The sequence below is a fragment of the Corvus brachyrhynchos genome, unplaced genomic scaffold, assembly GCF_000691975.1.
Source record: "Corvus brachyrhynchos isolate BGI_N302 unplaced genomic scaffold, ASM69197v1 scaffold56, whole genome shotgun sequence".
Lineage (NCBI taxonomy): Eukaryota > Metazoa > Chordata > Aves > Passeriformes > Corvidae > Corvus > Corvus brachyrhynchos.
Window position 1 is genome coordinate 3,865,322 of NW_008238664.1, and position 20,225 is coordinate 3,885,546.

Below are 20,225 nucleotides of genomic sequence, written 5' to 3' on the forward strand. Positions count from 1 at the left end.
AGGTGAACCCAAACTCCTCTGCAATCTTGTACAACACGAACCAGCTTTAGGTCAAAACCTTTCTAGGTTGGCTCTGTTCTTTCCAGCTTGTTGATAAGGAAGCATTTGGTCCTCATTCTTGAAGGATGATTTGTTTGTCTAGAGAAGTAGTTGTAAAGCTATCTGAAACAACTGGACAGCTTTTCCTATTCTCTTTTCAAAAAATTTCCAGCTCCTTGCTCGCAGTGTGCACATACATTGCAAAGGTTTGGGATGAGTACTTTTTAATCTTCTAAGCTGTTTGTCCTTCTGTGGCACTCAAAGTTACGTAAGATGTTGACACACATTTTTGAGTTTATTTCATTCCCTGAAGATTCAGGATGGATTCATGGTGCTGTTTCAGCATCTGAAGACACCCTTTTCCTCCCTTCTACTTGCAGCACAGACTGTAGTACAGGATCAGAAGACTAACACACTGGATCTAAACAATCATTCCATCTAGCCCAGGATTCTGTCTCTGCCAATATTTGCAGTGGATGCTTAAAGCCCAGGTATAGTAAACATGGAACAATATCCAGTCAATAGGTAAATCCCAGCCCAGAGCTTTCCTGAGAAAGAGATTCAACTAATGCCTTTCTAAAACCACTAAATTTTTAGCTTCTTAATATCTGATAGTAAAACATTAATAAATTTTTTCATAAATAAAAACGTACAAACAAAAAAATACTGCCCATATTTTCCTGAACCAATTTTGTGCCAACTGCTTGGTAAGTTGCTCCTTAGATTTTGTTCTAGGAGAACTGATAAACCATCATTCCTTATTCATCACCCCTTGTTTGAGATACTACAACCTTCTGTCAAATGATTCCTCAGCTGTCTCTTTTTCCAAGCCAGCAGGGTGAGGGAGGAGATTCTGCCCCTCTACTCTGCTCTGGTGAGATCCCACCTGGAGTGCTGCAGCCAGCTCTGGAGTCCCCAGTGCAAGGAAGACATGGATGTGTCAGAGAGGGTCCAGAGGAAGACCATGAAGATGGTGGGAGGTATGGAGCCTCTGCTGTGAAAACAGGCTGAGAGAGCTGGGGGTGTTCAGCCTGGAGAAGAGAAGGGTCTAGGGCCACATTATTGCAGCCTTTCAATATATAAAAGGTATTAAAAATAAAAATATGCCCTAGGGTATATCACCATGTCCTGCAGCCATAGGGAGGAGGAGAGAAGATCCAGCAGGCAGGAATTGTGCAGCAAGATTGATTTATTTAATTATTCACAAACTCTTTAATAGCCTTTTTTCTTCGTAGTCTAATTGGACAAAGGATCAGCCACCCCTTGGGGGTGATTGGCTAAAATCCTAAAACATCCATTGTCAAAATATTTTTATACTGTACCATAAACAAGACTTCTCAAGGCTGGTGTTTGGTTGTTTACATAACTCTGCTACCTCTTCTGTGAGAGAGAAAAGTCTCTCACAGACTTAGAAAATAGCAAGAAAATCCTTGCTAGCAGCATTTTTGTATCCACAACAAGGTGGTTTATAAAGAAGATAGAGAGAGACTTTTTTACCAAGGTCTGTGGTGTCAGGACAGTGTGCAGCAGTTTTAAACTGGAAAAGGACAGATTTGGATTGGATATGAGGAAGAAATTTTTACATGAGGCTGGCAAGACACAGAAATTGGTATCTCAGGGAAGCTGTGGATGCTTATTCATTAGAAGGTTCAAGGCCAGGTTGGATGGGGCTTTCAGCAACCTGGCCTAGTGGAAGATGTCCTTGCCCATGGCAGGTGGTTTGGATCCTTCCAACCCACGCCAGTATGTGAATCTCTGTTTCTATGATTCTAATCTCATGTCCCATTTATACCTAATAGCTTAGTGTTTTCTCCATCATCATCAGGTTGGAGTAACCCAGATAAAATGTTACCTTTCTCAGTCACTCAGATCTCTCAGGTGAGAGATTTCTCACCACTCAGTCTGCCAGATAATTAATAACTACATCAAAGATTATAATTTTCCTGGGAAAAATCACTTAAATCCTTCCTCCAATATGAAAACTAACCATTCATTTTTCTCATTTGTTTTCTGTATTCAAATTACTTTAATCTACATGACAACCTTCCTTTTATCTCTTCGTTTCTTGGAAATGCATTTGTGAGGGACTTCAAGCTCTTTAGACATCTAGATATGAGGCATTAATTGGATAACCCTGTACATGTTTGCTCTGGAGTTCTTCCAAGAACTCTACCAGTTTTCTGGGCCACGAACTACTCTCTTTTGTAGAGATATGTTCACACTTCTCCAGAATATTTTTCTCTAGTATTTCTATTTCTCATTATAGTTTGTATCATCCTGTACAAAAGCCAGCCTGATTGGTCACTACTTCCCTGGATTGTTCTCTGAGTACTCCTCAAAAGCTTTCATTTGGTATTTCTTTTTCTTTGATGCTGAGGCCTGCTAAAGCCTTTGATGATTTACCTCAATTACTTGTTCAGCAATTGAACATTTAAGTTCCGTTGCAGATTTATATGATATGAAAGCAATTGAGTAATAGTATATGTTATGCAAAGTTTGTAAAGAAAGTAAATATGTTTTATTGAACAGTAAAATTTAGCTGGAAAAGATCATTCTAAGTTATCATTTTTCTCTACATGTCTTGCCTCATTTACTTTTTCAGAACATTAAGTCTACAATAACTCTACCTTTATAGCATGGGTAGACTTACAAAAGGCCCAAGTTCACTTTAAATTTAAATTTGTATATGATTCTTTAAACAGCTCCTTTATCTACTGAAAACATTTGATCCTTTAACAGCTTCTTGGCCTTATTTTTGCCAGTTTTTTCTTAAAACATTATTGTAGCAAACTTGTGCCCTTCATTGTTTCAACTTGTACGAGGTCTTGTATATTATTCAGGACCAAATCTGCTTGTTTTCTTGTGAGTGCTTTCACAAATAACTCCAAGAAGCAATCATTTACAGTGGCTAAAAATGTAGACCCTGTAGCTAGATTCATACTAGCAAATAAAGTAAAATAAAACAAAGCATTTGTCTTGATTTGGTTGCATAGTTTTATACACTCTGCTTACCCAGGTTATTGTTTTTCTCTGTGTTTTTCTTACCTTCTATTCTATCCCTTTTCCTAAGCCATAGGCTTTCTGTGATTTCAGACCACACAAATAGATCAGTCCAAACAATTTATTTTCCACATCTGGCATCATTTCCTTGGTTTTCATTTTAAAATTGCCTCATAGTGTCTTTAATCTTAAATGTCAGCAGCACTGATTCTGTTTTGATTAGGTGGAATCCATCTTATATAAACTTAATCTGCTTCAAAATGTTACCAGATACTAATAAATATAAACCCCTTTTCCTCTCACAGTTTAATCAATCATGCAGTGAGACTCTGTTATCTGACAGAGTGTATCAAAGCAGGACCATTGAAGAATACTACAATACAGGACTGCTTTTTTCAGCCTCCTGGTTTAAACCTTGCTTTCAGAACCTCTCACCTTCTGTTTCTTTGTTTTTGGGCCACAACCACTGGGTTTTTCTTGGCAGCTACTGAGAGAATGCCCAGATACCTTGTGCCCTCTCGTCTTTTCAACTGCATGTGTCTTTTCTAGAAAAATGTTTTTCCATTTTTGTATTTACTTGCTCATGAGAAATGAAGGAGATGTTTTCCTTCTTTCTGCTCCTGAAGGGAGCCCGTCCTACTTAAGACACCTTTCAGCCCTTGCTGCACATGGTGCCTGTTGGGTAACTCATGGTGCAGTGTTGGTAGTGTTCACGTAAGTCCCGATCTCCTTTTGGGAGGTGACCTCCTCCTGGAGGTGGAGACCAGATCCAGCAGGTGGTACCTGGCTGCCGTGATATCAGTCTGTGACATCACATGCCTGACAAAACTTCCACTGCGTCCAAGAGAGGCTGGGGGTTTCCCTACCCGATTTCATCCTCATGGTCTGTCTTGGAGCTGAAAGGCTCGACTCGTCTACCAATTCAGTCCAGTTATGTCCTGCTTTGGGATTGAAATTTTTAACTGATTTACAGATGGCCTTTTGGTGTCTTATCAGTTCATGATTCTGTGTTTGTGAAAGGATTAATTAAAGTATTTCTGGTCAAAGAGCCCATCCCAGCAGCCCTGAAGAGATTACCACTGAATTTATGGCAATCTGGCCACTGCTTTTTATGTATACCCATGAAAGTTGCTTTCACTATGGCTCAGCAAATAGAGAAGGAGAAATTCTGGGATTTAGACTGATCTCTCCGACTTGCTATCAAGTTTCTGGGATTTAGATGATCTCTCCGACTTTGTATCAGACGAACTTTCTCGAACCCCTACCCTAGGCTGCTGCTAAAGGCTCTAACTGGATTTCACTTTAGATAGGGAATTAACACACCAGATAACTCCCTTTGTGTGACCTTTAAAAAGAAAGGCACCACTTCACAGCCTGACTCTACAGAGGAAGTTGCCTTTCAACCTTCCCAAGCCAGAGCTCCTCAGGCTTTTTTAGCACGGGTATGTCCTGACAATCATTTCAGTGCAAACTAACGAGGTGACTGGTGCTGCCAGACTCTGCCGTGAGACCAGCGTGGTGAACTTGCTGTCACCGATCCCACCACATTCCAGGCAAGCACAAATTGCTGCAGCAGCTTTGCTGAACAGAGATGCCTCAGTTCCACTCTAGGGAACTTTAATCTCATGTTCACCAAGCATTGCCCTGCTGCAGAAACACTCCATCTGATAGGTAGCTCCTTGGTGTCTAGGGATGCCAGAACTGAATTGGAGTAAATTAAGTGAGAGGAGTAACAAAGTATTGCTTGGAATCACACACAGAGCGACTGTGTTTAACAAGCATGAGGAAAAGAAAAAGCAATTATTTATGAATGACTGAAGTTTCAAGAGACATAGAGAATGGGTATTCACAACCAGTCATCATCTTTCTCCACTGAGGTCTCTCCATCTGAGTGGGAAAGTTCTTCTGCCTGTTAAGAAGAAACTGAAAGGATAAGTTTACACATCTCTCTCTCTTTTTAAAAAAAAATCTGGGAAAGAAGCATGAAGAGAGAAGAGTGTATGTGTGCCCTTTGGGAAATGTGAAGATGAAAAGTCTCCATTCTCAAGCTCTGTGTCCATACACTGTGTACAACATTCATTTTTACAGTATACCCCGGAAATCATTGTCAAGTAGCTTTCCCTTCTTCTTCCACTCCTTTGCTTACTCTGCTTTCGTTTTTGCTTCTTACATTTCTGCTTCTTTTTTCATTTCTGACGCACTTCCAGCTGTCACTGATTCCTAAGAAACTGTGTACGCTGTGGTGGATGTAGTCCAAAGTTGCTTGAGCTCTGGTACTTTCAACTGCTGAAGGCACTGCCCAAACCTGCAGTACTCTGTTCACAGAGGCTGCAGTCCAGGCTAGAGAAAACAGTAAGAGACTTCACTGCCTCTCACTTCTTTAGATGCCACCAGCCCCTTCCTTTATTACCCAAAGATCAAAAAGATAAATGTATGTTAAATTACACTGTCTCCATTTGAGTGTATTTGCCTCACTTCTATTGATGCAGAGTGATATTATCACTTCAATTAAAATAAGTAATCAGAGTGTGGCTTGAATTTTAATCCCTTAGCTGTGTGGGTTTGGTTTAAGCAGAATCCATATTTAGTAGTGCTACTATTAAGTACTCAATAGTGCCATTACCTACTCAGTTATGCTACTATTTGAATGGAGACAGCTTTATACACCTCAGGCTTAGCAACAACAAAGTGCCTTTAAGACAACATTCACTTTGTAAACCAATATTTTGTTTAATGACTGTTTAAATTTATGGAAACGAATTTTCCTTTCAGAAAGCATTGCACACCAGGAGAATGGTGATTTAAACAGAAAAGGGAACAAGCAGCAAACTTGTCAGCCTCTGTTAAGAGATCATTACATCTCACTTGCAGAAAAATATCACAGTTCTGGGAAACTGGTTAAGCAAAATGTAACTGAAAATACTTACTTCCCTGTTCTTAATTTTATGACAGCTGATCAGGAACCTAGTTGCTGGACCTGTGCTAAAGTCAAGATTTAGTTTGTAACACAGCTGGCAGAGCAGAGGCACAGCACCTGTGTGAGTGAGGAACTCAGCCATTACTCATAAGTGTTGGAGCCTCTGGGGTGCTCAGTGAAAGGTATTGAAACAAAAGGTGACGAAAATGTTTGTGGTTTCATTCCAACTGGCAACTACCACTCAGCCCCCCCTGGTGGGATGGGAAAAAGAATGGGAAAGGGAGGATAAAAGTGAGAAAACTCGTGTGTTGAAGTAGACAGTTAGGAGGGAAAGCAAAACCTGCTCATAGAAGCAAAATGAAACAGGAAATTCATTCACTACTTCCCATGGGAAGGCCATCCCCAGGAAAGCAGGGCTCCTTCTATTTCATGTTACAGTGACTTGGGAAGACAAATGCCATGACTCCAAACATTCCCCTTCCCTCTTCTTCCCTCAGCTCTATATGCTGACCATGATGCCATGTGGTATGGAATATCCTTTGGGTCAGTTGGGGTCAGCTGTCCTGGTTGTATTCCCTCCCAACTTCTTGTGCATGCTCAGCATCCTCACTGGTGGGGTGAAGCAGAAAAGGCCTTGACTCTCTGTAAGCACTGCTCAGCAGTAACTAAAACATCCCTGAATTATCAACACTGTTCCCAGCACAAATCCAAAACACAGCCCCATAACAGCTACTGTGAAGAAAATTAACTCTATGAAAGCCAAAACCAGCACATCATTGCACGCTGATCTTTCCAGAAATAAACACATGCTGGGGAGATTATAATCCCTTGCCTAACGTGATTCACAGTACTGGACGCCTTGGACTCTGTGGTCTCTCAAGCAGTAACTCTATGATGGCTGAAACAACCTTGGCTTGGCAGCATGTTTCACTTTTTGGACCTGAAAGTGACTTGGCTCAGGCACAGGTGTTTCTTGCAAGATTAGGCTGCCCTTGGGCTGCTAGGAAAGGCAAAATCATTCCTTGCCATCTTTTGGCTGCTGTTTCTAAAAAACAGAGCACTCTACAAGCTGATCCTGGGCCCCTAGTTCTCATGACAGCACAGACAGCTTCAGCTCTTGTTCTTGGAGTTTGAATTCTCAGGGAAGGGCACATTCATTTTCCCTGGTTAACAGTGACCTTTCCTCAACACAGACACAGCTCCCTCTTGCACAGAGCTTTTTCACAAAAGAAAAAGGAAAAGCGGGTTCTCTGCAAATCCACCTATGAGGTATGTTTGTTTACTGATAGAGGGACACGAGTTTTTCAGCTGCTAGGCTTTTGAAATATGTTTTCCTTGCCAGGAAGCTTTCTCCTTTCCGTGACTTTGTAGCTAAACAGAGTGGGTGTCTCTCACTTTAGCATATGACTTCCCAGAGGGAGAACTCCTGCTAAGGCAAGTGGGCTTATTTGGTGGGCATGGTAATGTATTCACCAAACGAAAACAACCCACAAAGGCAAAGTTGAATGTCCTGCTTAATGAGGCATCTGGGTTTTTTGCCTTATACAATAAATCACTCACTCATATCTTACCCTTACTGACATTTTACTGAGACCTCTCTTGACTGCTAGAAGAGCAGTGGATTGCTGAGAGCATTTGTTTGGCTTTTAAAAAATCTGTAATTATGTTTTTAAAAGTTGTTTTTCTAAATGTCTGCCACATTCTTTCTCTTGTTAAGGGGTACAAAAGTCAACACTACACTGCTTAGGTTCTGAGGGTGCTCTCATTCAGCTTGGACCCTTGCTTATTGCAAAACTATGTGGAGAATTACCAGGACTCAGAATTATGCTTATCCTAGGACACTGATACTGATGGGAGTGCTCAGCTAAATAAATCCCCATTTATTACCCAGTTGGTGTTGGTACTTTCATTTCCTCCAACAGCAGGCTTCTCACTGGGGAGAGCTGCTCTTTTAGGCTTCCTATGTTATACTCACTCTTGCTTGACCAGCCCTCCATCTGTGTTAGAGTTTCATAGAATATCAGGCCTCTGCAGTTCAGGAAGAGAAACAAAGGTACCATCACAAGTCTTAGATGATAGTTCACTGTGTCGGAATGGCTGTGATCCCTTTTGGGGGGTGAGAAAGGGAAAGATGTGTTTGTGGTTTTAGCCAGTGTTATGAGGTCCTTTTGATTCAAAGGCATGAAGCCTAATGAGGCTTCAAAACATCAAGCTTAACCCTTTAGACCTATATTTTGAATTAGAATATTTAATTTTGTCTATTAGAAAACAATTCCAACTTTTCTGCACAGGTTATAGACCAGAGTCTTACTTTTCTTGCATGACCATTTTGATTTACAAACAAGCAGACTCAAAGAGTTGAGACTTTTTTAGTTCTAAGATTCATGATAAAACTCTGATAAAAAACAAAGTCCAGCCTACTCAAAGAGCAGCAACTGATGTTGGAGACTTCTTGCCACTTTCCCATGAAGGGCCAATTTTGATTAGTGAAATAAATGCAGATGAATACCGTGGATATTCTAGGAGTTCTCATCACCCAGCACCTCACTTCTCTGTCTCTGTTTTCTCCAGTCCAGTAACTTGTGTTCATTTTACCATTTCCCATGGGGTTCTTCAGCCCAATCTTCTTTTCAGAGAGCCTCCCAGTGAAGACCCCGCAGTGCTCCAATGACTTAGTATCTCTTACCACTTGCACATGGGTGGAGTGTTCTGAGGCTCACCAAATCGTGAATGTGGCTCCGAGCTTTAACAACTGCTGAAAACAAAGTTCCTGGCTGGTGTCCTGTGAAGGGCCTGAGGAGACTTGGTTGATGAACCTAAGAGATGGAGCTGGGCAAAAAGACATGGACTGGTCTTGCAGCTAGCATAGTATCCAGCTTGCAGACACCAGTGTTATGTCCAGGCTAGGGAGGAAGCTGGTTCTGTACAGGATGAGGAAGAACGGGAAACAGAGCATGTTGATCCATCTGGTTTCATTAGCTTTTCAATCACTGTCCCCTGCTTTTGCTGTGAGAGCACACACACAATATAGCAGGACATGCTAATAATTGCACTTGAGTGGAGAATAATGTGTTACACTAGAGGCAATGGTGATAATACCTAATCAGATTGGCAAAGAAGGCTGCTTCTTCCTTATGCCAGCAAGAACACAGCTATGTTGAAATTATTTCTGCAAAACAAAAACTGTGAGAAACACAGAAGTTGTATGTGTGTGTTTCCTCTCAGATATACTAGATATGTCTTGCATTATCTTGTTGCTACTTCTGCTTCCTTTCAAGAAGAAAACAGAACAGTCAGACTGGAGAGTATGAGAGAGAGGAAGGAACAGAGAATAAAGAAGAGATAGGGGAAAGAGAAAAAGTATAATAGTGGATGCTGGAGATGGAGGGATAAACAGCAGAGAGATGGGAGGCAGGGAAGAAAACACATGAAATAAGAATAGGAAGAAATTACCTTGGTTTTAATTCTGAGAAAGAGCTGTAGGATTCTTGCATGAATTGACCTGACAGCTGTGAAGCCAATGGAGAAAGTGGCTCTTACAATCCCTCGGGTATTAAACCACATTTTAAATGTTAGCAATTTGCTGTGGATTGAAGTCTCAAACCACAGAAGTGTTCCTGCAGCATAAAGGACTTCACAGTCTGCATGGAAATAATTTTCTGTTTGTAGGAGCTCTGCAGCCCCACAGTCCTCACAAAACCTCTGTCCCAACTGCTGGTTGCATTTCTCTGGTGTCCCTTCTTTGGATTCTCTAGCGTGAGCACAGCATAACAGACATGTGTACACATGTAAAATGCCAAGCCTGCTGCTAAGGAAGTCACAAGCTTTGCTTGCTGAAGGAAGGTCAGCTGGGAGCTGAGGGTGATAGCAAGGCATTGACCTCCATGAAAACAGTGTAATCCCACAGTAACAAGAAATGCAGAACAGTGAGAGTGACTGGAATCAGCCATCAATCCAGATCCCATATGAAGTCCCTATCCAGCAGCCAGACTTAAGGTCAAGCTAGGAAGTCAATCCTGTGGATCACAATCAGCAGTGTGCATTACCAGGCACCACCAAAAGCAGCTTCTGAGTGAAGGAAGGGAGACCCTCAGCCAGGCTGATTCCAGCTTAGACAGTCTTGAGCATGGGCAACCAAACCCCTTTTGGGGGAGGGCATGAAAGAGGTTGTGCTCAGGCACGAGACACCCACCAACCCAAAATAGTTATTGTGAGTGCATCTTCCTCTGAGGAAAGCAAGAGAATAAAGCAGAAGTGTTTGATATTAGGGAATTTATTCATGTCACTTAATGAATTACAGGAGTATGCCAGCATAATGTAATATTGATTTAGAAACAGAATATATGTGGGAAGGTTTCAGAAACCACACACTTGGGCTGTGTAGCAGCATCCTATTCAGATAGTCATGCCTTTTTCCCTTCTGCTTAACCAGGAGCAAAGAAATGGTTCTGAACAAAGAAATGGATCTGAAGGTCCCACAAAGGTCTAAAACACCCTGACTGCCAGAACTTCATGATACCCTGTGTGTGTCACATCCATGGATATGATCAAGAGAACTACAACTTCAAATTTGACCCGACAGTGCAGGCAGAGATAAACATCTCCTTGTTTCAGAATGATAAAGGTGAACCACTAAGTCTTGTCTCTAGTCTTAAGTATTTAAAACATTCTCACACTATAGTATTTAATATCTAATGCTAAAATTCCTTACTAGCGATAGGGTAAGAGCAGGTTCAACATGGGTATCACCCATTGTGATGGGGGGCATAAAGCATTTTCACCCATTTAGCTCCTAGGTCTGTGCACACCTTCCAAACATCTATGGAAATTGTAGGGAGTTACTGCAGCTGCAGACCTTGACCTCCCTGGATGGAAGTCTGAGGATAGAAAACTGCTTCCTTTCTTCTTCTGCATTTCCTTCGGAAATAGGTTTCAATAAAAGGCCTTGCTGGCTGAATTCCTCCCACCTTGCCTGAACACAACTTCCCTCTCATGAAAACACACATATTCCCTTACCTCCTCATCCTTTAGAAATGACATACTTTCTGCTCCTTGAAGCAAAGCCTGACTTTGAAAGTGGAATGTAAACAAAAAAGAGCTGCACTGGTCCCAGCCAGTGTGTGGCTGATCAGAAATAGCTCCAAATAGTCCATAATGCCTCAAATTTATGTCATGTCTTCAAAGACAGAGTGGGAAGGTGACCAGAACATCCTCTTTGGGAAAATATCCTAGGTTGCAAAGCAGTTGGGGAAGCTGATACAAATTAAACTGACTCCTGGGTCTTGTGATAATTATCTGGCTCTTAGGACCCAGGGTCAGGTCTTTTTAATTTGTACTTTCGTAAGTCATGTGAAGGAAAGATGGGTTTGTTTGTTGCTTCTCAGAAATTGTTGTCTTCTCCCTTTGTCTAGTTTCACACTCAGTGCTTGTAAGAGACAAGGGCCCTTTATTTTCCAAAACTAACTGCAAAATATCCCTGAAAACTCGTGAGCTTCATAAATGCTGATGCTAGCAGTCACAGTAATTAGTGCCAAATAAATCAGGGCCAAGATGTAGTATCACACACTGCCTTGCAACTGCTTGCACTGCTTTGTTGTCAGCACTCCCGCTGCCATGGTTTTGCGTGTGCCAACCAGTGCTCTCCAAGATAACAACCTGGCACCGTTTGGGAGATAGCACAGGGTAGAAATCATTCCCACTGGGCAACATGGACCCAGCTGTATCAGGTTAGGCTGCATCCAGTGTCCTTCAGCAGCATTCCAGCAGACTTTGCACCCAGGCTGTGCAAAGCACATCCTTTTTCACTCGGAGTACAGCTGTAACACAGTGTGTTGTGCACTTTGAAGTGAATAAAAGAGACATAGAACTTTAGCTGCATTTTAGACCACAGAGGCTCTGTGGGAGACCAAGGAGAGCAAGTCTGTGGATGCAGCCAGTCTGTGCCAATTTACCAGACAGCCAGAGAATGGTCCCTGCTCCTGTTTTATTTACAGGAAAAACACGGATTTTTCTCAAAAGCTGAATTTTGCTTTCATATCTTGGAACTGGAACACTTGTGGTTGGCAGTTTCCATGTCACTCTTCCTGTGACATAGAAAAGTCTGAGGCTGGCAACTTCTGAGGAAGGTACAAGAGATGTGGCCAGAGGTTCCTTCTGGCTTCCTGGAAGACAGTGTACCCCGTCAGGTCATCTCCTGTCTGTGTACAGTTGGCCCCTTAGAAAGCTGCCAGCTAGAGAGCTGTTAATAGCAGCCAAGTCCTGTGCTTTTTGCATCCAGCAGTGGCAAGGAAGACAATGCATGGGTGTTCAGAACCCTAAAGAAAGCTGTTGGAAAAAGAAAGTATAGCCAGCCTTGAGATTCAGAAAAGCCTGCTGGAGTTGCAGGGCTCTTAGATAACCAAATCAAAAATTCGAAAAATAACACCATTATTATCCCATTTTCTTTCCACAAATGCTACCTCTCCTCTCCAACTTCTAGTCCAACATGGTGAAAGATCTCAAATAATCCCATCCCTTTCTTAGTTATATTAATGTATTTGGTAAAAGGGACAGGCCATAATTCCTAGGCACCTGCATTTAGATAGGCTTGTTTCTCATTCCCCTGATAGGTGTGATTGGCAGGGGAAGAAGTCAGATTTAGCTAGAGCTTCTTTCTAAAAATAGCTAATCAATTTCAGTTCAAGGCTCTCGGGTTATAGGAAAAGAAAATGGTTTCACTTGGGGACATAATGAGCTTGGATAATCAGTTTTTCTGCTCAGAAGCAATGAATCCAAGGGTTTAAAAGAAAAGGAATATTATTAAGAGGGGGAAAATGGCAAGTCAGCATAAAAATTGGTAGGCCTGTTCACTAAAATCAGCAATAGAACCTTCTTGTATATTCTTCAATGCAGCCCTCATCCCTGTTTTGCCCAAAGCTGAGAGAGCCTGTTCTCCATCTGTAAGGAGTTGTTGTTCTTAAACCTCTTGTACTGTTTCCAAGTGCAGTGATCCCACCCCTGACACTGGGTCACTGCTCTTCCAGCTTCAGTCCATGAAGCCTTGGCTCTGTCAGAGAGGAGTCTGCAGCAAGGAAAACACAAAGAGAACCCTGAGGAACACACCATTTCAGTTTTGGTTTTGTTTTATACTTTTCTTGCTCCTTGGCTCCTTGACCACTATCAAGTGGAACACCACAGGTAATTCCTAACCCTCAAATCACCATTCTGTCTTGATGAATAAGAGATTTTACTACCTTCAAATGTAAGACACAATTGTATTTTAAACCCAGTGCCTGAGAGTGAAATCCACTGAAGTCAATTCACCTGCTCCCTTTTTGTTGTGATCTCTCATCACTTCACGCAGTGCTAGATTTTTCTTTTATCCCATTATAGGCAGGATCAGCAGTAAGTACTCCATTCTTCTAGGAATACAGGGCTTACCTCAGGATAGATGTAGCTCTGAAGTTAAATTTTACTTCCGTGCAAGCTTTACAGCACAAAGGATTGAATCGAATAGTCAGCTGAAGACTCTAATAAGAGTTTTTGCAGTGTCTGTCTTCTGTTCTTACAGTTGTTACCATCTCTTTATATGAGCCATTCAAAGTCATTCACAGTGGAAATACGAAAGGTTGGAATCATTCAGGATAGCATGAGATAGGAAGAGGTCAGAGGGTTAAATGAAAAGAAAAATGAAGTATTGTTTGGAGAGTAGTAAATCTTTATTAAAGGTGATATCCTGCAAAATGACCTGTGCCTCAACTGCAGAGATGCATAAACCTGAACTGGGAAGTAGCCATTACTGCTAGAGAAAGTTGTGAGGAGAGTGCTGCAGAAGCTGGGATGCAAGTGGTTTCTTCTACTTCAAATCCTTGTGGTCTGATTATACTTCAAGTGGATTGACTGTTTAGAGGTGACCCAAACAGTTCTTAAACAGCAGTTTCAGTGAATGGTTTAGCTAAACCAGAGAAGAACCCACTTTTTTTTCCCAGTTTCTGACCTGTCAGATAACAACAATGGCTCAGAGCTGCCACCCAATGATCAGACCTTGTAAAATCACTTAAATACGGGCTACCTGTGTGGCAAAGCATCGAGTCCTGTGAGAGAATACAGTGGAGGCAAAAGAATTTCTTGCTGTGTAAAATAAGGCAGTGAAAGGCCATTTCCACCTCCGCTCTCTTTCTACTCCTCTTTCCCAACATCTGCACATCCCATCACTCGTTGCCTTGTCTGCAACAAGGATCTTTGCTTAGAAATTTTAATTGGTTAACCTGTTAACTTTTGCTTTGTTGTTTTTTGTTGTGTGTGGTTTTTTTTTTTCCCCTTCTGTACTGATTTTCTGCTGGTTTATCAATTTGACTCAGTTCAGAGCTTGGACAGGGAAGTGCTAACACTAGCACAAAACAGGCAAGAAGGAATGAACTGTTGAGGGCCAAAGAATGGATAGAAGGGAGATTTCAGCTGCAGCGAGCATGAGTACTTATTTTAGCTCTGTTCTTGTCTAACTGCATATGACATGATACCTAGAGATTGCAAACTGGCTTTCCATACGCATGTTTGGATATCCAAAGCACTCTACAACACAGAGTGCCACACAGGAAAATGCTCCTTGCCAAGGTTGTGGCTAAATTAGTCTGTTCAGCACTCAAAGACTTCAGGTATTGATTGTTCTCAGCGGCTGTGCTGCCTCACTGAAAGCTATAATCTCAGTTATCTCTGCAGCTTTCATGTGTCACCTGTCTGAAAGTGTTTATCCCTGGCTGAGCTGTACCACTTGGCAAAGCAAAGAAGAGAGGAGGATCGACACATGTATGTTCATTTGTCATCAAACAGCTGTCACCCATTTGAGTGCACTATACAACACCAAGTATTTTATACTATTTAAGTGCTTATAAAATATTTTCATTTGTAAAAGGTGTACACAGTGACTTCACTGCAAGAGGCAAGCACCCCATTTTGTGCACAGTGGTGCACCAACAGGACCTTCTAGTCCATTTCTTTTCTAATCTACTCTCTTTACGAGCCCTTCATGAATAGCAAAAGGGCATTTGTTTCCAGCTGAACCATAATCCTGCAGTCTGCCTGCTTGTCCTAGTGTCTATTTCTAATGGCTAATAGGCATTTTTAATGTCTAGTAGAAACAGATCTGTAAATCTATGTGTGGATCCATCCCACACTATGTGTTGTCTATTAGCTGACTGTGCCCTGAACTGTGTGCTTCCAGTATGCCAAACAACACCAGAAGATGTCTGTTCAGCTCCATGTTTTCTGGATTAGGACCTGCTGTGTTCTCAGAAGAGAGTCCTCATTATGTACCTGGAGTTATATTGGCCATCAGTGCTGGATGTAACACAGAGAACCATCTGTTCCTACAGAGCTGTGCTGTTCAGGAGAGGCGAGAGTGGTGTGTGCTCAGACAGCAGCCACTCAGTACTGATGTACCAAGCAAACCCACAGGGAGGTTTCTACAAGCTGCAGTTTGGCTGGTCTCCTTAATTTGAAAGACTTGGACATCTGCCTGGAAATATCCTAAGTCCAAATGGTTAATTATTGGTGGTGGAAAATGATTATCACTTGATTATCATATTAGCTAAATTTTAACCTCCTTCGCTACTTGAACAAAGTCAGCATAGTGTTATCTAATAACCAGCCAATGGTGAAGTAACAATCCTAATTCTGTCCCAAAACAGTTCACATCATGGAGCAAAGCATCAATCTTCTAAAATGGTGAGAGCTTAGGACCAGATAGGGAAGATCAGGGCATCACTATTCCCAGAAACGTACTTTGCGATTGCTGCACCAAATTGCTACAGTTTGGAGCTGGAAGGCAGAGTCCTGCAATAAAGACCATTAAATTGGTGAGAAAAACACATCAGGAAGCACTAAAGACTCTGCATATCCTGCATCTTTCAAGGCTTGGGTGGTCCTTACTTACTGTCCAGATACACTCTCGAACTTTACGTTGTACAGACTGGATGCTGGATTCCCGTGCTTCTCTCTGAGAGTCACTTACCTCTGAGTCAGGGAAAGGGCTGTCAGGGGCAAGTAGGGCCTGTGAGAGCTTCAGTAAGGGTACATGAACATTGTGGGGTGATTTGTGCGTTGGAGGAGTCCTGAGGCTTCTTGCAGCTTTCCTGTTGCCTTTAGGTGGAATAGGCTGTTTGTTTGTTTGTTTGTTTGTTTTTCCCTGGCTTGGCCTGCAAATAGTATGAGCTTTCATGAACAGCCAGATGCCTCCTCAGGCGAATTTCCATTTGCTTTCGCACCTTTCTGCTGCTGGGACAACCCTGGTTGGTTTCCACTGCATCCTCTGCACTCTCTGGAGCACTGGGGCAGCTGTCAGTGTCATGAATCTTCTGGCAAACATGAGTTTCTTCACACACACCCCCCCCTCTTCCACCACTGCCCTCTTACACCATGCACAGGTCCTGCTCCAACTTAAATGCTGAGCAGATGAATTTCTGTGTGGGCTCCTCTCACCACCAATCCTTCTGCAAGGGTGTGTACCTCACACCCTATTCCTTCCCACTGTACTAGTGACCAACAAAGTGATTTTTTTTGGTACTCATATTCAGACTTGCAGTGCTCTTCCCAGAGATGCTTTAATAGAGAGGAGAGAAAGCACCAGGAACAAATCTGCTGTTGCCAGCTAGCAGACGATGGGTTCAGGTTTCACAGGCAGGCTTATTAGTCGGCAGAGGAAAAAGACTCGTTGCTGAATGCACTCAAATCTCCAACCTTCATCTTCTAGGGCTTTTTTTTTTTACCCCCATATTTCTCCTTCATTGCTTTCTGCACGTTAACAGCTAGGAAATACTTCTCAAACCATCTCCCTGTAAAGAAGGCAAATCATAGATCAGTTACAGCTCCCTCCTAGTGCTATTATACCCCAAGGACTATTCTAGCTGTAGAGCTTCTCTCTTGTTAAAATGCCCGTTTCTAGTCCCCTTGTGCTTTTGCCCAAATCCATCCTTTGTCCTTGGCAGAAGCAGCACCCATCTCAGGAATTCTGCAATATACTTTTCCTGGCAGAAGTCATACCTAGCTCATTAATTGTCCTTCCATGCCAATGCCTGGGATCTATGGTTGCCTTCTGAAATACATCAGGGGTGTAGGAATCTTTCATCAAGCTTCGGCTCTTCAGTGGGCCACCTGCAAGGAACAGCAAATAAGGAACTGTATGTAGAAATCACCCTACTGCAGTCCTGGAAATGAACAGGGGAGCAACACCAGCAGTCGCAAGGGCTCAAGAAAAGGTGTGTGTTGACTGCAGTACCTTTGATCAGGTTTGAGGCTGGGTGCTGAAAAATAGCTTCATCATCACCCAGGAGGTTGCTTGTGTTTGCCAATTTGTCTGCTTTTCATCTTCAAGTATGAGATGCACACAGAGAGTGCTGTAAGGTATCATCTTTATTTGTATCCCAGTGCCCTTTCATCAGTCAAGTGTCCACTTACCTCCTGTTGAATCTCCTCATCCATGTGCAGCTAGTAACAGCACAACTCCACAAAACCCCCACCATCTTACCACTCCAGGCCTTCCTGATCTCCTTTTCTGCCACAATACTTAACAAAGAGTTCCCAACTGACTTCTCTTTTTATCCCCTCTTGACTTCTAACCACAAGGGGGCTTTACTTTAATCTCTAATTCTTTCCTCTTCACCTTCCTTTTAATCACACCTTTGTCTTGACAATAATGATTTTGAGCTCCCTGAGGAAAGATGTCCTTCCCTTCTGTGTGACCACACAAACCCAGGACAATGCAGTCCTCCATACCCAGCAAGGTCTTGTCATGGAACATACTGTATAAGGAAAAGGAATCTGCCTTATGCTGGTACATGAGAAACTAGAACCAGAGACAATAATTTCAGAGTTTCTTGGATGAATGCTCAGTTTCCAATATTTTCTTAGATGGAGGGATCTTGGGGAACCTTGGAAACAGAGGTTTGGGAAACTTATTTCAGAGCCCCGCATGTCTAAAGGCCTGGAAGAGAAATTATGTTGGCACCGGAACTGGAGGTAACTAGCAACTGAACATGACAGGGAACATTGAACTGCAAATGGTGTCCATCTGGACAGCTCTGGACAAGAGGACAGAGGCTATGAATCATGTTCACTTTTCACACCTTGGGAAAAAAAAATAAAGAAAAGAAAGGGACAGATGACATAAATGGCAGTGTCTAGATTCCAGTTCCTCAGGTACCACAGCCTGGAAAAGCAGTGACTTTGGATAGAAGGAGTAAGAGGGGAAAGTGAGTACTACCTATAGTCAGATCTCTACCCACAGCAACGTGGCTGCCCTGAGCCCTGGCAAAGCATAGATGGAACCAGCTTTGAAGGTCAGGGATGGGCGGTGTGTCTCCTCACCTTGGCAGAGATTTACACTCAAGTTGTAACTCAGCTGTTGGTAATCTGAAAGAGATGCCCAGGCCAAGGAGTTTTCTGTCATTTCAGTAGCATTGCTGGGTCCTTTCTGTTCTGTTTCTAATGCTGCATTGCCCTGAGCTTGACATTTCTGAAAACACAAACAACAGGGAAACTCTGTCAGTCCACATTCCCGAAGTGCAGCAAACTCCTGGCATTTCCACCCCTGCACAGCTCTTTGAGCTATGACTAATCCCTGGGACCTGGGTCTGTCCTTGAGTCTCCCTCAGTGGCTTCTGTAGGCATTGTACTTGTACGGGACAACTGGGATGAGAAGTGTCTTTCCTGCAGAGGGAATGTCTGTGTAACCCTCTGTCATGTCCTGCTTATTGTGTGTGCTCCTCATCCCAGGGGGACTTGACAGGTTTAGCCCATGTGAAGGCTGTGACAAGTTAAAACTGAAGCCACAGCCCATGGTGGTGAATATGGTAATTGTGAGCCTGCTGGCACTAGCAGCAGGACAAATGGGATCCGGATTAGGTAGGAATGTACATGTGGATTCATCAGATTAGCTCAGGACATGACACAGGTCTTACTTTCTGCTCTTGAGGCAGTTATGGGAATGAAGGCACCAGCCCATGGGGTAGGAGCCTAGTGCTCCACCAGGGCTGACTTGAACTAGCAGCAGCTTGGGTCTTACACTGACAGGTCTTTGCAGCACCATGTCCCAAGTATTGGGATCCTGAAGATGAAGTTTCTGTATCAGTCAGACTCCAGGAGTCAGTGCTGCATGCTCTGCAGATCCTCTCCCACAAAAAGAACAGGGCCACAAGAGATGAGGAGAGGAAGACAGTCCTGACTCAGAGAGAATGATCTGCTTCTTTTCTCTATTGCTCTTCTTTCTTTTTAAAGAAGAGCCATACACTTACACATGATCAAAGTGGAGGAATCTGCTGCTAAATAAACTCCTGTGCTAACTCCCACCTCCTACTTAAAACAAAAACATGTCTGTTTTGTTATTATTCCTATATTCAGTGGGAAGAACTTTCCAGTCTGCTGATGTAGAAATTCCTCCTCTCCCATTTTTTCCAACAAAACAGAATTTCTGTGTAATGAGGCAATGTGCTCATTTCCCAAACCCCATTCATCAATAACTTTCATTTCCCCAGTTCCTCTTGGGCAAAATGACACCAAAGCAACTGCTCCTACTTTCTAGTTTGTAGCTATATATGATGTTGCTGTCACTGTTATTATATAAACATTGCAACTGCATGTGATTGTTATTGTTCATTTTCCTTCTACCCCTGAAGGTCCAAAGTCAAAGCACTGCTCAGAGTATCCTACATCTTGAGGCCAAGAAGGACTTTAAGGCCATTTTACCATCCTCCTGGATAACAGAAACCACAGAAGTATGTCTACTTATTGCTTTGCTAAGCCAATTCTGTGAGGTACAATAGGCAACCAATCAGAAAAGATATATCTTGATCAAAGAGCTGAAAAGGATTAAACCTGATCTTTCTTTCGGGATGAAATGTTTAGCATAGCCTAACATTCTGACTTTCCTGACATGCAGCCTTTGAGGAAACAGAGAGCTGTTTTTCCCAGGCAGAAAACATCCTTAGACAGGTGTGGGAACTGGCCATTCTCACCAGCCACCCGACGTGGCCACGAGTGGTCTCACAGGCCTTCCGCATTTGACTAAATCTCCAAACTATGAGGAGGTTTCAGCGACTTTCCAAACCTGAGGAGCCCCATGGATGTGAAAATAACATTTCTCTCTTCCTTCTCTCTTCCTCTTTATTTTTTATTAAAAAAAAATATCCAAAGATCCATGATTTACCAAGAGGCAAAGCCTCTTCCATAACTACCTCTCTCACCTGGTCCATGATCCCTGGTGTGGTGACTGGTGGTTCGTACAAGCAGGCAGGTCCTG

The 20,225-nt window shown here is 42.6% G+C and overlaps 1 protein-coding gene across 1 annotated transcript; it reads right to left on the reverse strand.

Annotated features, from left to right (window-relative positions):
- Nucleotides 1-10,213: 10,213 nt before the first annotated feature.
- On the reverse strand, nucleotides 10,214-20,219 carry TEX33 (testis expressed 33). Its single transcript, XM_017738075.1, has 4 exons — nucleotides 20,170-20,219; nucleotides 18,296-18,443; nucleotides 16,973-17,083; nucleotides 10,214-16,764 (listed from the first exon to the last, which is right to left on the reverse strand). Exons 1-4 carry the CDS (start codon nucleotides 20,176-20,178, stop codon nucleotides 16,679-16,681), a joined length of 354 nt encoding a protein of 117 aa, XP_017593564.1. The 5' UTR covers nucleotides 20,179-20,219; the 3' UTR covers nucleotides 10,214-16,678.
- Nucleotides 20,220-20,225: the final 6 nt, after the last annotated feature.